Source organism: Bubalus bubalis, chromosome 1 (assembly GCF_019923935.1).
Source record: "Bubalus bubalis isolate 160015118507 breed Murrah chromosome 1, NDDB_SH_1, whole genome shotgun sequence".
NCBI lineage: Eukaryota > Metazoa > Chordata > Mammalia > Artiodactyla > Bovidae > Bubalus > Bubalus bubalis.
Genome location: NC_059157.1, coordinates 199,100,074 through 199,114,819, shown reverse-complemented (window position 1 = coordinate 199,114,819; position 14,746 = coordinate 199,100,074). Strand labels below are relative to the sequence as shown.

Genomic DNA, 14,746 nt, shown 5'->3' with positions numbered 1-14,746 from the left:
CTGATACTCCTTTTAGAGATTTCACAGTTTAGGAGGCAGAGAAGTAGCAAAGCAGGGAAGATGGACTGAACTGGGACCGGACACTTGAGCCAAATCTGACAGTACGCGTGGGGCCCCTTCAGGGGAAACACTGGGAGGGATGCTTCACATAGAGAATGGCAGACCAGGGTTTCTGCAAGCACAGTGAGAGCAGGCTGACCACGTGAGGGAAAGACTGCCCACCTGGCTAAAGAATTTGGATTGTTTTGTTTTTCCTGGAGTGAAAATAATGAGGCCCTCTTGAAAATGTCTAAAGAGGGGCTCTGCCATCTTGTGACTTGTATGAAAAGGCAAAAAGATGGGACACCGAAAGATAAACTCGCCAGGTCAGTAGGTGCCCAGTATGCCACTGGAGAAGAGTGGAGAAATAAGTCCAGAAAGAAAGAAGAGGCTGAGCCAAAGAACAACGCCCAGTTGTGGATGTGTCTAGTGATGGGAGTAAAGTCTGATGCTGTAAAGAACAGTGTTGCATAGGAACCTGGAATGTTAGGTCTATGAATCAAGGTAAATTGAAGTGGTCAAACAGGAGATGGCAAGAGTGAACATGGACATTTTAGGAATCAGTGAACTAAAATGGATTGAAATGGGCAGATTCAATTCAGATGAGCGTTACAGCTATAACTGTGGGCAAAAGCCCCACAGAAGAGATGGGGTGGCCTTCACGGTCGACAGGAGGCTCTGAGACGCAGTGCTTGGGCGCACTCGCAAAAACAACAGAAGGACCTCTGTTTATTTCCAAGGCAATTTATTCAGTATAATAGTAATCCAAGTCTGTGCCCCAACCACTAATGCCAAAGAAGCTTAAGTTGAACGGTTCTATGAAGACCTACAGGTGTCCGGTGGCTCAGATGGTAAAGCGTCTGCCTACAACGCGGGAGACCTGGGTTCGATCCCTGGGTTGGGAAGATCTCCTGGAGAAGGAAATGGCAACCCACTCCAGTATTCTTGCCTGGAAAATCCCATGGACGGAGGAACCTGGTAGGCTACAGTCCATGGGGTCGCAAAGAGTCGGCCACAACAAGACCTTCTAAAACTAACATCCAAAAAAGATGTCCTTTGCATCACTGGAGACTAGAATGCAAAATTAGGAAGTCAAGAGATACCTGGAGAAACAGGCAGATTTGGCCTGGGAGTACAAAATGAAGCAGGGCAAAGGATAACAGAGTTTTGCCAAGAGAACACACTGGTCATACCAAACACCCTCTTCCAACAACAGGAGAAGACTCTACACGTGGACATCACCAGGTGGTCAATACCAAAATCAGATTGATTATATTCTTTGCAGCTGAATATGGAGAAGCTCTAGTGCTGCTGCTGCTGCTAAGTTGCTTCAGTCGTGTCCGACTCTGTGCAACCCCATAGACGGCAGCCCACCAGGCTCCTCCATCCCTGGGATTCTCCAGGTAAGAACACTGGAGTGGGTTGCCATTGCCTTCTTTGGGAGAAGCTCTATACAGTCAGCGAAAACAAGACAGGGAACTGACTGTTGCTCAGTTCATGAACTCCATGTTGCAAAACTCAGAGTTAAATTGAAGAATGTAGGAAAAACCACTAGACCATTCATGTAAGACCTAAATCACATCCCTTATGATTATGCAGTAGAAATGACAAATTCAAGGAATTAGATCTGTTAGAGTGCCTAAAGAACTATGGATGAAGATTTTTAACATTGTACAGGAGGCAGCAATCAAAACCATCCCCGAGAAAAAGAAATGCAAAAAGGCAAAATTATTGTCTGAGGAGGGCTTACAAAGAGCCATGAAAAGAAGAGAAGCTAAAGACAAAGGAGAAAAGGAAAGATATATCCATCTGAATGCAGAGTTCTAAAGAATGGCAAGGAGAGATAAGAAAGCCTTCTTCAGTGATCAACACCAAGTAATAGAGGAAAACAGTAGAATCGGAAAGACTAGAGATCTCTCCAAGAAAATTAGAACTAGCTAGGGAACATTTCATGCAAAGATGGGCACAATAAAGGACAGAAATGATACGGACCTAACAGAAGCAGAAGATAAGGGGTGGCAAGAATACACAGAAGAACTGTACAAAAAAGATCTTCATGACTCAGATAACCATGATGATGTGATCACTCACCTAGAGCCGGACATCCTGGAGTGACAAATCAAGTGGGCCTTAGGAAGCATCACTACAAAGAAAGTGAGTGGAGGTGATGGAATTCCAGTTGAGCTATTTCAGATTCTAAAAAATGATGCTGTGAAAGTGTTGCACTCAATAAGCCAGCAAATTGGGAAAATTCAGAAAGCCACCAGACTGGAAAAGGTCAGTTTTCATTCCAGTTCCAAAGAAAGGTAATGCCAAAGATTGTTCTAACTACCACACAGCTGCACTCATTTCACACACTAGCAAAGTAATGCTCAAACTTCTCTAAGCCAGGCTTCAGCGGTATGTGAACCAAGAACTTCCAGATGTTCAAGCTGGATTAAGAAAAAGCAGAGGAACCAGAGATCAAATTGCCAACATCTGTTGAATCATAGAAAAAGCAAGAGAACTCCAGTAAAATATCTACTTCTGCTTCATTGACTTTGCTAAAGCCTTTGACTATGTGGATCACATCAAACTGTGGAAAATTCCTAAAGAGATGAGAATACCAGACCTCCTTACCTGCCTCCTGAGAAATCTGTATGCAGGTCAAGAAGCAATAATAAGAACCAGACATGGAACAAGGGACTGGTTCAAAATTGGGAAAGGAGTATGTCAAGGCTGTATATTGTCACCCTGCTCATTTAACTTCTATGCAGAGTACATCATGCAAAATGCCAGACTGGATGAAGCACAAGCTGGAATTAAGATTGCCAGGAGAAACAGCAATAACCTCAGATTTGTAGATGCCACCACCCTTATGGCAGAAAGTGAAGAGGAACTAAGGAGTCTCTTGATGAGGGTGAAAGAGGAGAGTGAAAAAGCTGGCTTAAAACTCAACATTCAAGAACTAAGATCATGGCATTCGGTCCCATAACTTCATGGAAAATAGATGGGGAACAATGGAAACAGTGACAGACTTTATTTTGGGGGGCTGATTTTTGGGGCTCCAAAATCACTGCAGATGGTGACTACAGCCATGAAATTAAAAGATGCTTGCTCCTTGGAAGCAAAGCTATGACAAACCTAGACAGCATATTAAATAGCAGAGACTACTTTGCCGACAAAGGTCCATCTAGTTAAGGCTATGGTTTTTCCAGTAGTCATGTATGAATGTGAGATTTGGACCATAAAGAAAGCTGAGTGCCAAAGAATTGATGCTTTTGAACTGTAGTGTTGGAGAAGACTCTTGAGAGTCCCTTGGACTGCAAGGAGATCCAACCAATCCATCCTAGAGGAAATCAGTCCTGAATATTCATTGGAGGGACTGACACTGAAGCTGAAGCTCCAATACTTTGGCCACCTGATGCGAAGAATGGACTCGCTGGAAAGGACCCTGATGCTGGGAACGATTGAAGGCAGGCAAAGGGGACAACAGATAAAGAGGTGATTGGATGTTATTACCAGCTCAATGACATGAGTTTGAGCAAGCTCTGGGAGTTGGTGATGGACAGGGAGGCTTGGTGTGCTGCAGTTCGTGGGGTTGCAGAGTCAGACACGACGGAGCGACTGCACTGAACTGAAGGAGCGACTTCCCTTGTGATCCAGTAGGCAGGGCTCCATGCTTCCACTGCAGGGGCATGGGCTTGATCCCTGATTCGGGAGTAAGATCCCACATACAGCAAGGCATTACCAAAAAAGGAAAAAAATTAAAAGTATAAGGAAGGTAATCTGGTACAGTCTAATACCTGGGTTAGATAGATCACCAGGCAGTTTGCAAGATGCATTTAAAGCAGGAGGGAAGGAGTAATTCGGTCCCCTAATCAGGTTGTTCCAGGCAGAGAAGCAGCATATACAGAAGTCCCCTCAGTGGTTCTGAGGAGCTAAAATTGGCCAACTGGGTGCTCTTACTGGAGGATGGGTTGCGTTAGACTTGGGAAAGCGTGAGCAAGTATGAGCAGAAGATGATGAGCACCGCTGTGGGCCTGTGGATTTGAAGCCTTTGGGCTGTCTGAGATTCTTCACCAGCATTTGAGCCTACGGCAGGTGGCCTAGAGCTCTAGATATGAATACAGATTAGAAAGTCTTTGGAAAAAGAACTTTGACTGTAGCACTGTGAATGACTGAGCTCACTCAGGGAACTGTATATAAGTAGAGGGTTCACCTGACACCAGAACCATGTGGAAAAGCAGCATTCGCGAAATAGAGCGTGATAGAATAGAATAGAATGTGAACTCGAGAAGGAGCCTGAGGATGAGCAACAGGCGGCCATTGAGAGAGGGAGCGTAGATGCAGAGAGGCAGAACTTAGGGACTGAATATGAGAAGAAAGATCAGACTTAGAATATTACGGTATATCATCAGGACTGATGCTGAAGCTGAAACTCCAATACTTTGGGCACCTGATGCCAAGAACTGACTCATTGGAAAAGACCCTGATGCTCAGAAAGACTGAAGGTAGGAGGAGAAGGGGACGACAGAGGATGAGATGGCTGAGTGGCATCACTGACTTGATGGACATGAGTTTGAGCAAGCTCCGGGAGTTGGTCATGGACAGGGAGGCCTGGCTTGCTGCAGTCCATGAGGTCGCAGAGAGTCAGACAGACTGCGCGACTGAACCGACTGAGCATCAGACTTGAGGGGGTAGCTAAAGTTTACGTGAAAGTATTACACAGAGTCAGAGATCTGTCTGTCTTCATACAGGGTATGGGGTGGCAGGAAGGGAAGTTGTACTGCCTGTGTAGATTTTTTTTAAGTCAGCTACACTTTTGATCTGGAGAATTTAAAAATCTTTCTACCTAGCTGTTTTTGTTTTTTTTTTTCATTTATTTTTGACTGGAGGGTAGCTATCCTGCAGTGGTGTGCTGGTCTCTTTCACACAGAAGCGTATCCATGCCCCTCCATCGTGACTCTCCTCCCCTCACCCGTCAAGCCCTTCCCATCCTCCAGGTTGTCACAGAGGACTGTCTGTCCAGCTGTTTAAATTGATCAAAGGACATTCAGAGAGAGCCTTCTTTTTTAGTATTAGTGTACTTTATTTCTTGACTTTTTTTAATTGTTTTAAGAGCTCAAAGTAAGACAGTTTTCAATGACTGGGTTGTTTTTTTTTCATGTTTAATTCTTGTGCCACAAGAAGCGTGTTTCCTCAGAGGATTCACTTAGGTGCCGAGGCTGCTGAGGCACTCTGGCCACACACAGAGAGACTAGACAGACGACCTCCAGCCAACATTGTCTTAAAAGACTGAATGTCACCAAAGAAACTGGTCAAGGGAACGCAATTAGAACATATTTTAGAAGGTTTTTCCCGGCCTTTGCTTTATGAGCACAGTCATTTATGTGGCAGTCAGTTTGTTATTCCACATTTGAAGCGTTTGTCCTGAGTTGGTTAAAGTAGTCGTTGGTTCTTCTTTAAACTTCCATGGATAAATACTTTAAAGAGTCATGGCCTTATATTTGTTAATTTCACCCTGAAATAATACCTGTTCCATTTTTCCTGTGTTTAGGGGAAAGAAACCCTGATGCCTCCTATCCCCTTTGCTAGACCACAGGATTTGGGGCCAACAATTGCTATTGTTACTAAAGTCAACCAGATCCAGGATCAGCTACTGAAGAAGCATGATATTGAGCTTTACATGCACCTGAACAGACTAGAAATTGCACCACAGATATATGGGTTGTAAGTATTCAATTTGAAGTGCAGCAGCACTGAATTTTGATTTACGGTGGTTTCTGTATGTTTGGGATTCATAGAAGCAAGAGTAAGCGCTGTCCCGGCTGTAGCTCTTCCATATCGCCTTTGTGTTCTGCGAGCCAGACAGCGTGCTCCCTGCTTTCAGATGTCATCTTTCATCTGATACCACCCTTTGTTACAAAGGGAGAAGCTGAGGCGTACAGTGCAGCTGTTAGTCACTCGTCATATCCGAGACTTCGCAACCCCATGGACTATATAGCCCACCAGGCTCCCCTGTCCATGGAATTCTTGAGACAAGAATACTGAAGTGGGTCGCTATTCCCTCCTCCAGGGGATCTTCCCATCCCAGGGATCGAACATGGGTCTCCTGCGTTGCAGGCAGATTCTTTACCATCTGAGCCACCAGAGAAGCCTGGGGTTTACAATAACCTTACACATACTGAACAGTGAAATCATAATTTAGTCCAGATGGAACTGGATCCATAATCTGCAAAGCCCAGTGCAAAATAAAAATAAATGGCTCTTTAAAAAAATGAGTGGGAATTTGAAGATGGCAACAGTAGATCATTAAACCAAGCCTTCTGAGAAGTGCAGAGTCACACAGATCATACACATGTGAAGCAGCCCAGTACCCAGACAATCCTGTAATATATTCATGTTCTTTCCACCTTATAATATGCCTATCTGCTCTACCCTTTGGAGTGCATTTCTAAAAGTAAGATAAATGTCTTTCACAGTGAAAATAATATATTAACCTTCTTTAGCTAGATGATTTCTGTAACATGCTGTAGCAGAATATGGAGCCAGTCACCCTTAGATGTATATGAGAGTGTGTGTGTATGTTTGTATGTATGCATTCAATAACTTACAATGTGAGTATGCAAATTAGCAACTTTAATAAATATAAATTAGTTGTGTAGTGCTACAGACAGCAAAAGGATCCTTTAAATTGAAACAGTATGGCATTCATATCTAATGTTGGGCATTCCCTTGGTAAATGTTTCTTGCAAATCACATCTTTCAACTAGATCGAATATGGAAAATTGAGAAGGTTTTATGAGATATACATAATAGATTCGCAATGAATATGAGTTCATTATTTCAATTAGGAAGAACCTCAAGTCACAGGTTTTGAACCAGAGCAGAAGCCGTTTATTTAGACGGAGGAAAGGCATGTCGGTGAGCATTGTCTCCGTGTCCACGTGGCACGCAGTCTGTCACTAGTAACTGCTGCTTAGCTGCTCTCCTCCTGAAGCCGTGAGCCCTGACTGACACCCTCCGCGCTCCTGCTTCCATGATACCTGTTTGCGTTTTTGTGACTTAAGCATGACTTCATCACTGAGAGTCATTCTCATTCCCAGTGGGAGGGAGAAAGCGGTGGACATCACGGGTCTTGGGCAGCACTGCGGGTTACCGTCAAACTGGCATTTATTCCACTTTTAAGCCTGGCTAACATATGTGTGATTATAGAATAAAACTCTGTTGCAAACTACCAAGTGGCCAGGTCAGGAGGCAAATTCTATATTCTTTTCAGCTTTGTATCCCCTCCAGTGTTCCTGCTTGGGAAACCTCATGGACAGAGAAGCCTGCAGGGCTGCAGTCCATGGGGTCACGAAAGACTCAGACACGAGTCAGCAGCTAAGCCGCAGCAGTGCACTCAAAGCCCTGGTTTATTCAAGTACAGAAAACCATTTTATGGCCTCGAAATTTGTTTTCTGGTCTAGAAATTTGTCTTAAATATTGGAGAAAGAAAGCAATGCTGGACACGTTTATCACTTCTTTGAAATGCTCTCTTGTTTGCTACCTCTTTGGCCGAGCTGGTGCTTTACATTGCCGTGGTCGTGGCATAGACTTGGGTATGGTGATTTTTAGCCAGTGTCTTCTGGTTTCCTTATCAGACATTAGTTCCCATCTGCTTTGTCTTCATAATGACCCATAGAACTTCTGTCACATCCAACCAGCACCTTCCCAATAAAATTCTGTGATCCCTGACATAATTACTCTTAATCTTTTCAACTTCATTTTTTAACAGTACTAACAAAATCAGGGCTTGCAGTAACAGTAGCTGACTCAGTTATCCCTTTATTTTTGTATATATGCATTATTTTAAAATACACAATTTTTCATCCTTGAAGAAATCACTCATTCTCTTAATTGTTCTGTATTACATTCTGTAGTGCAAGGATTTTACTTATATCACTTATTAAATTTGATTTCATAATTTCTTTTGATGAGGCAATGTGGTTGAGTTTGCCTGTGTCCTTATGCTACCCTAAGCTGTACCACTCATCTATATATTTCCTCCTGATGACTGTTAGAATGGGCACAAAGGATGATATGAGTGTAATATAAAATGGCAGTTAGAAGCATAGGCTTTGAGTGAACTCCGGGAGTTGGTGATGGACAAGGAGGCCTGGCATGCTGCGATTCATGGGGTCGCAAAGAGTCAGACACGACTGAGCGACTGAACTGAACTGAACTGAGACTTGTTTAACCACTCTGAGCCTTGGTTTCTTCATCTGTGAAATGGAAATAAAAAATAGTGGTACATCCTTCATGGAGTGCCTATGAAAATTAAATCATAATATATAAAAATCATAGTGTTCAGTAGGGGACAAACACTGAGTATATGGTGAGCACTGCTTTCGTTTCCATTATCTGCCATTATCGTTGCAGACTTAACATATCATTGCCCTGTCAACATGATGTACCCTGTGGTTCATGAGCCCTTCTAGCTCTGACTTTGGCCTTCTGTGTTTTCTTCAGTAAAGCATCCAAGCTTCTACTTAAGTGGAAACATAATGGCTATCCTTTGTAGGCGTGCTTCTCAAGAAATAGTACAAAAGTGAAGAGTAAACTTTTAGGAACATCATAGCAGTTTGACAGAATAATTTTATGTCCTTGAACCTAATAAATGTTGTAGGTTTTATCTCATGGAAATAAAATTCTTAGTTTTGTTTTAAATTATACAAGTAATATTAATCTAAATAACTGCTGATGCTCCTATATGTTGCTGTTGGGAGAAGGTTGTTTACAAGGTGGAGAAGAGGTTATTTATTTAGCAAAATGAAATTATATCCCATATTGAGTCCAGGTTTCTAATTTTAGTCAATCTTAGCTGTTACATGATACATTAAAATCTGATTAAATCTGCTTTCTGATATGGTTGTGATTATCTTTAAGAAAAAGATTTGGGACTTCCCTGGTGGTCCTGTAGCTAAGACTCCACGCTCCCAATGCAGGGGCCTGGGTTCAATCCCTGGTCAGGGCACTAGATCCCACATGCCGCGACTAAGAGACCAGGCACAACCAAATAAATAAGTAAATATTTTCTTTAAAGAAATGAAAAAGGTTCTGTAATTGCCCCCATTCTGGTGTTCTTGCCTGGTGAATCCCAGGGACGGCAGAGCCTGGTGGGCTGCCGTCTGTGGGGTCGCACAGAGTCGGACATGACTGAAGCGACTTAGCAGCAGCAGCAGCATTCTGATATTTGTGTGAGAATATATGTGGAAGTCTCCTGATGTAGTAAATATGCCATCTATAAATGCACGTGTTGCTTTTTGTTAATAAATGTATTTAACAACATTAGAATTAATAATTAGTGTGTCCACATGAAATGTGGAACTTTTTGTTCTAGTTCTGTGAAAAAAAGCATTGGTGATTTGATAGGGATCACATTGAATCTGTAGATCGCATTTGGTAATATAGTCATTTTCATAATATTGTTTCTTCCAACCCAGGAATACGGAGAATATCTCTCCATCTGTTTATGTCGCCTTCGATTTCTTTCATCAGTGTCTTATAGTTTTCTTCATACAGCTCTTTTGTCTCCTTAGGTAGGTTTATTCCTATTTTTGTTGCAATGGTGAGTGGGATTGATTCCTTACTTTCTCTTACTGGGTTTTCCTTGTTAGTGTATAGGAATGCAAGTGATTTCTGTGTATTGATTTTGTATTCTGTGACTTGGTTAAATTCACTGATTAGGTCTAGGAATTTTCTATATAAGTGGTGCTGGGAATACTGGACAGCTACATGTGAAAGAATGAAATTAGAACACTACCTAACACCATACACAAAGATAAACTCAAAATGGATTACAGACCTGCATGTAAGACCAGAAACTATAAAACTCTTAGAGGAAAACATAGGCAGAACACTTTATGACATAAATCACAGCAAGATCCTCTATGACCCACCTCCTAGAGTAATGGAAATAAAAACAAAAATAAACAAATAGGACCTAATTAAATTTAAAATATTTTACACAACAAAGGAAACTATAAACAAGGTGAAACGACAACCCTCAGAATGGGAGAAAATAACAGCAAATGAAACAACTAACAGGGGATTAATTTCCAAAATATACAATCGGCTCATACAACTCAATACCAGAAAAGCAAATAACCTAATCAAAAAGTGGGAAAAAGACATAAACAGACACTTCTCCAAAGAAGACATACAGATGGCTACCAAACACATTGAAAATGTGCTCAACATTGCTCATTATTAGAGAAATGCAAATCAAAACTATGGTGAGATACCTCTTCACACTGGTCAGAATGGCCGTCATCAACAAGTCTACAATAAATGCTGGGGAGGGTGTGGAGAAAAGGGAAGGAACCCTCTTGCACTGTTGGTGGGAATGTAAATTGGTGCAGTCATTATGGAAGATGGTATGGAGATTCCTTAAAAATCTAGGAATAAAACCAGCATATGACCCAGCAGTCCCACTCCTAGAAATATACCCTGAGGAAATCAAAATTGAAAAAACACATGTAACCCAGTGTCCATTGCAGCCCTATTTACAGTAGCTAGGACATGGAAGCAGCTGGATGTCCATTGACAGATGAATGGATAAAGAAGCTGTGGTACATATATAAATGAAATATTACTCAACCATTAAAAGGAACACATCTGAGTCTGTTCTAATAAGGTAGGTGAACCTAGAGCCTGTTCTACAGAGTGAAGTAAGTCAGAAAGAGAAAAGCAAATATCGTATACTAATGCATATATATAGAGTCTAGATAGAGGGTACTGATGGAATTATTTGCAGGGCAGCAGTAGAGACACAGACATCATCTGGAACAGACTTACGGACACGGTGGGGGAGGGGAGGAAGGAGAGAGTGGGATGTATGGAGGTTGTAATGTGGAAACTACATTACTACGTGTAAAATAGATAGCCAGTGGGGATCTACTGTACGACTCAGGGAGCTCCAACCAGGGCTCGGTAACAACCTAGACGGATGGGATGGGGAGAGAGGTTCAAGAGGGAGGGGACATATGAATACATATGGCTGATTCATATTGATGTTTGGTGGAAACCAACACAATTACTCTTCAATTAAAAAATAAATTTAAAATTAAAAAAATAATTAGTGTAAAAAATGTAAATTGCAAACATTGGCTAAAATCATTCCAAATTGGCTTAATTTTAAATGAATTGATGATATTTGTCTTGAAATACGGGAATAAGATCCTATGAAAGCTTGAATGTTATGTAATAACTTGCTTATTAATGCTATTATTTTGTATGTTTAAGTGCATTATCTCCTGAATAACTGTAACTGGTTTTTCTGTCACGAAATGTTAAATCAACTTACTATTTAGGTTAAACAGTGTTTGCAATTAACCTTTTTTACACTAATTATTTTTTTAATTTTAAATTTATTTAAAATAAATTTAAAATAAAGCAAAATGGCTGTCTGGGGAGGACTTACAAACAGCTGTGAAAAGAAGAGAAGCAAAAAGCAAAGGAGAAAAGGAAACATATAAGCATCTGAATGCAGAGTTCCAAAGAATAGCAAGGAGATATAAGAAAGCCTTCTTCAGCAATCAGTGCAAAGAAATAGAGGAAAACAACAGAATGGGAAAGACTAGAGATCTCTTCAAGAAAATTAGAGATACCAAGGGAACATTTCATGCAAAGTTGGGCTCGATAAAGGACAGAAATGGTATGGACCTAACAGAAGCAGAAGATATTAGAAGAAATGGCAAGAATACACTGAAGAACTGTACAAAAAATATCTTCACGACCCAGATAATCATGATGGTGTGATCACTGACCTAGAGCCAGACATCCTGGAATGTGAAGTCAAGTGGGCCTTAGGAAGCATCACTACGAACAAAGCTAGTGGAGGTGATGGAATTCCAGTTGAGCTATTTCAAACCCTGAAAGATGATGCTGTGAAAGTGCTGCACTCAATATGCCAGCAAATTTGGAAAACTCAGCAGTGGCCACAGGGCTGGAAAAGGTCAGTTTTCATTCCAATCCCAAAGAAAGGCAATGCCAAAGAATGCTCAAACTACCGCACAATTGCACTCATCTCACACGCTAGTAAAGTAATGCTTAAAATTCTCCAAGCCAGGCTTCAGCAATAAGTGAACCGTGAACTTCCTGATGTTCAAGCTGGTTTTAGAAAAGGCAGAGAAACCAGAGATCAAATTGCCAACATCCGCTGGATCATGGAAAAAGCAAGAGAGTTCCAGAAAAACATCTATTTGTGCTTTATTGACTATGCCAAAGCCTTGACTGTGTAGATCACAATAAACTGTGGAAGATTCTGAAAGAGATGGGAATACCAGACCACCTGACCTGCCTCTTGAGAAATCTGTATGCAGGTCAGGAAGCAACAGTTAGAACTGGACATGGAACAACAGACTGGTTCCAAATAGGAAAAGGAGTACATCAAGGCTGTATATTGTCACCCTGCTTATTTAACTTCTATGCAGAGTACATCATGAGAAACGCTGGACTGGAAGAAACACAAGTTGGAATCAAGATTGCGGGTAGAAATATCAATAACCTCAGATATGCAGATGACACCACCCTTATGGCAGAAAGTGAAGAGGAACTAAAAAGCCTCTTGATGAAAGTGAAAGTGGAGAGTGAAAAAGTTGGCTTAAAGCTCAACATTCAGAAAATGAAGATCATGGCATCCAGTCCCATCACTTCCTGGGAAATAGATGGGGAAACAGTGGAAACAGTGTCAGACTTTATTTTTTGGGCTCCAAAATCACTGCAGATGGTGACTGCAGCCATGAAATTAAAAGACGCTTACTCCTTGGAAGGAAAGTTATGACCAACCTAGATAGCATATTGAAAAGCAGAGACATTACTTTGCCAACAAAGGTTCATCTAGTCAAGGCTATGGTTTTTCCTGTGGTCAAGTATGGATGTGAGAGTTGGACTGTGAAGAAGGCTGAGCGCTGAAGAATTGATGCTTTTGAAGTGTGGTGTTGGAGAAGACTCTTGAGAGTCCCTTGGACTGCAAGGAGATCCAACCAGTCCATTCTGAAGGAGAATCAGCCCTGGGATTTCTTTGGAAGGAATGATGCTAAAGCTGAAACTCCAGTACTTTGGCCACCTCTTGTGAAGAGTTGACTCATTGGAAAAGACTCTGATGCTGGGAGGGATTGGGGGCAAGAGGAGAAGGGGACGACAGAGGATGAGATGGCTGGGTGGCATCACTGACTCGATGGACGTGAGTCTGAGTGAACTCCGGGAGTTGGTGATGGACAGGGAGGCCTGGCGTGCTGCAATTCATGGGGTCACAAAGAATTGGACATGACTGAGCTACTGAACTAAACTGAACTGAACTGAAGTGGTATTATGCTTCCCTGGTGTCTCAGACGGTAAAGCATCTGCCTGTAATGCGGGAGACCCGGGTTCGATTCCTGGGTCGGGAAGATCCCCTGGAGAAGGAAATGGCAATCCACTCCAGCACTCTTGCCTGGAAAAATCCCATGGATGGAGGAGCCTGACAGGCTACAGTCCATGGGGTCGCAAAGAGTCGGACACCACTGAGCGACTTCACTTTCACTTTCAAGTGATATTATAAAATAATATTTCCTAAAAGTTATCTTCCATTAACTTTGTGAAAGATTACTCCTTTTATACCAAAAATGAAATTTCTCTTTAAAAACTCAGAAAATTTATCATCTTGACTTGTCTTTTGTTTGCTAATTATTAGACTTTTTAAAATTCAAGTTCTAAGGGGCCTATTAATGCATGCTGACTAATTTCCAAAGTAAAGCATTGACTACATGAATTCAGGGTAATTTCTAACAATTGCTGTTCAGTGTTCTCATTTTAATATGCGAATAAGAATGTCCTGTGATTTCATCACTTAGGAATTATTTTTGTGAAAAAACCTCTAAAATATTACTTTGACCATTTATCCCTGAGTATGTGTTATTTTGATTCCAGAAGAACCTAATCACAGCAGATAAAAATACAAGTATTCAATGCTATTTTCTTAATACTCAATACTATTTTATAAAGAGATTAAAAATTGAAGTTTAAAAATAACAGTTTTTGCTAGGCCAGAGTAACTGTATTTTATTATCACTTTTAAATATATTGAACCTGTATATTTTCAACTACATTTTATTCTTTGATATAAATAGAATACATAATAAGCATCTGTGGGATATGCAGTTAATGTCATTTTTGAGGAAAGATCCTCATAACACACTTGGGCTTTGGCATTCTTAAATTATGAGCACTTTACAGCACTCATGGGATAAATTCCATATCTCCCAAATGTTTATTATACATCTTTCATTTCCCTTATTTCCTATTTTCTGGATTAGCAGTTGTTTTGCTGTGTTGATGTCTAGTAATTTAGTAGAGGAGGTTCTTGGTTATTGATAAATAATCTGCTAAATTTTGGTATTGTTTCCAAATATTTATATCACAGTATATTTGTTCTAACACATATCAGTGTGATTGTGTATAACTACCACGTTTTTCAAGCTGATACTTGAAGTATAATCATATGGTCAAAAACACAAGTGTCGTCAAAGTTAGGGTAATTACCCACCTTAAAAATTCTCTCTCAACAGGTTAAGAAATGGCTCCCTGTTCTAAACACAGTTAGTGATTGAAATGTTCTTATCTTTTTAATGAGCTTTGCATTATGTATTAAATATAAAATATATGTTTGATACCTTGTTATGCACTGGGCAATCCCCCCAAG

The 14,746-nt window shown here is 41.0% G+C and overlaps 1 protein-coding gene across 10 annotated transcripts in view; it reads left to right on the top strand.

The window, feature by feature from the left end:
* Positions 1 to 14,746, top strand: part of TBC1D5 (TBC1 domain family member 5) — a 586,162-nt gene that overhangs the window by 346,098 nt on the left and 225,318 nt on the right. For all 10 annotated transcript variants that reach the window (XM_025287205.3, XM_025287148.3, XM_044938556.2 and 7 more), the window contains one exon: positions 5,579 to 5,751. In XM_025287205.3, the coding sequence (XP_025142990.3) occupies positions 5,579 to 5,751 (173 nt within the window). The remainder of the gene's footprint in view (positions 1 to 5,578; positions 5,752 to 14,746) is intronic.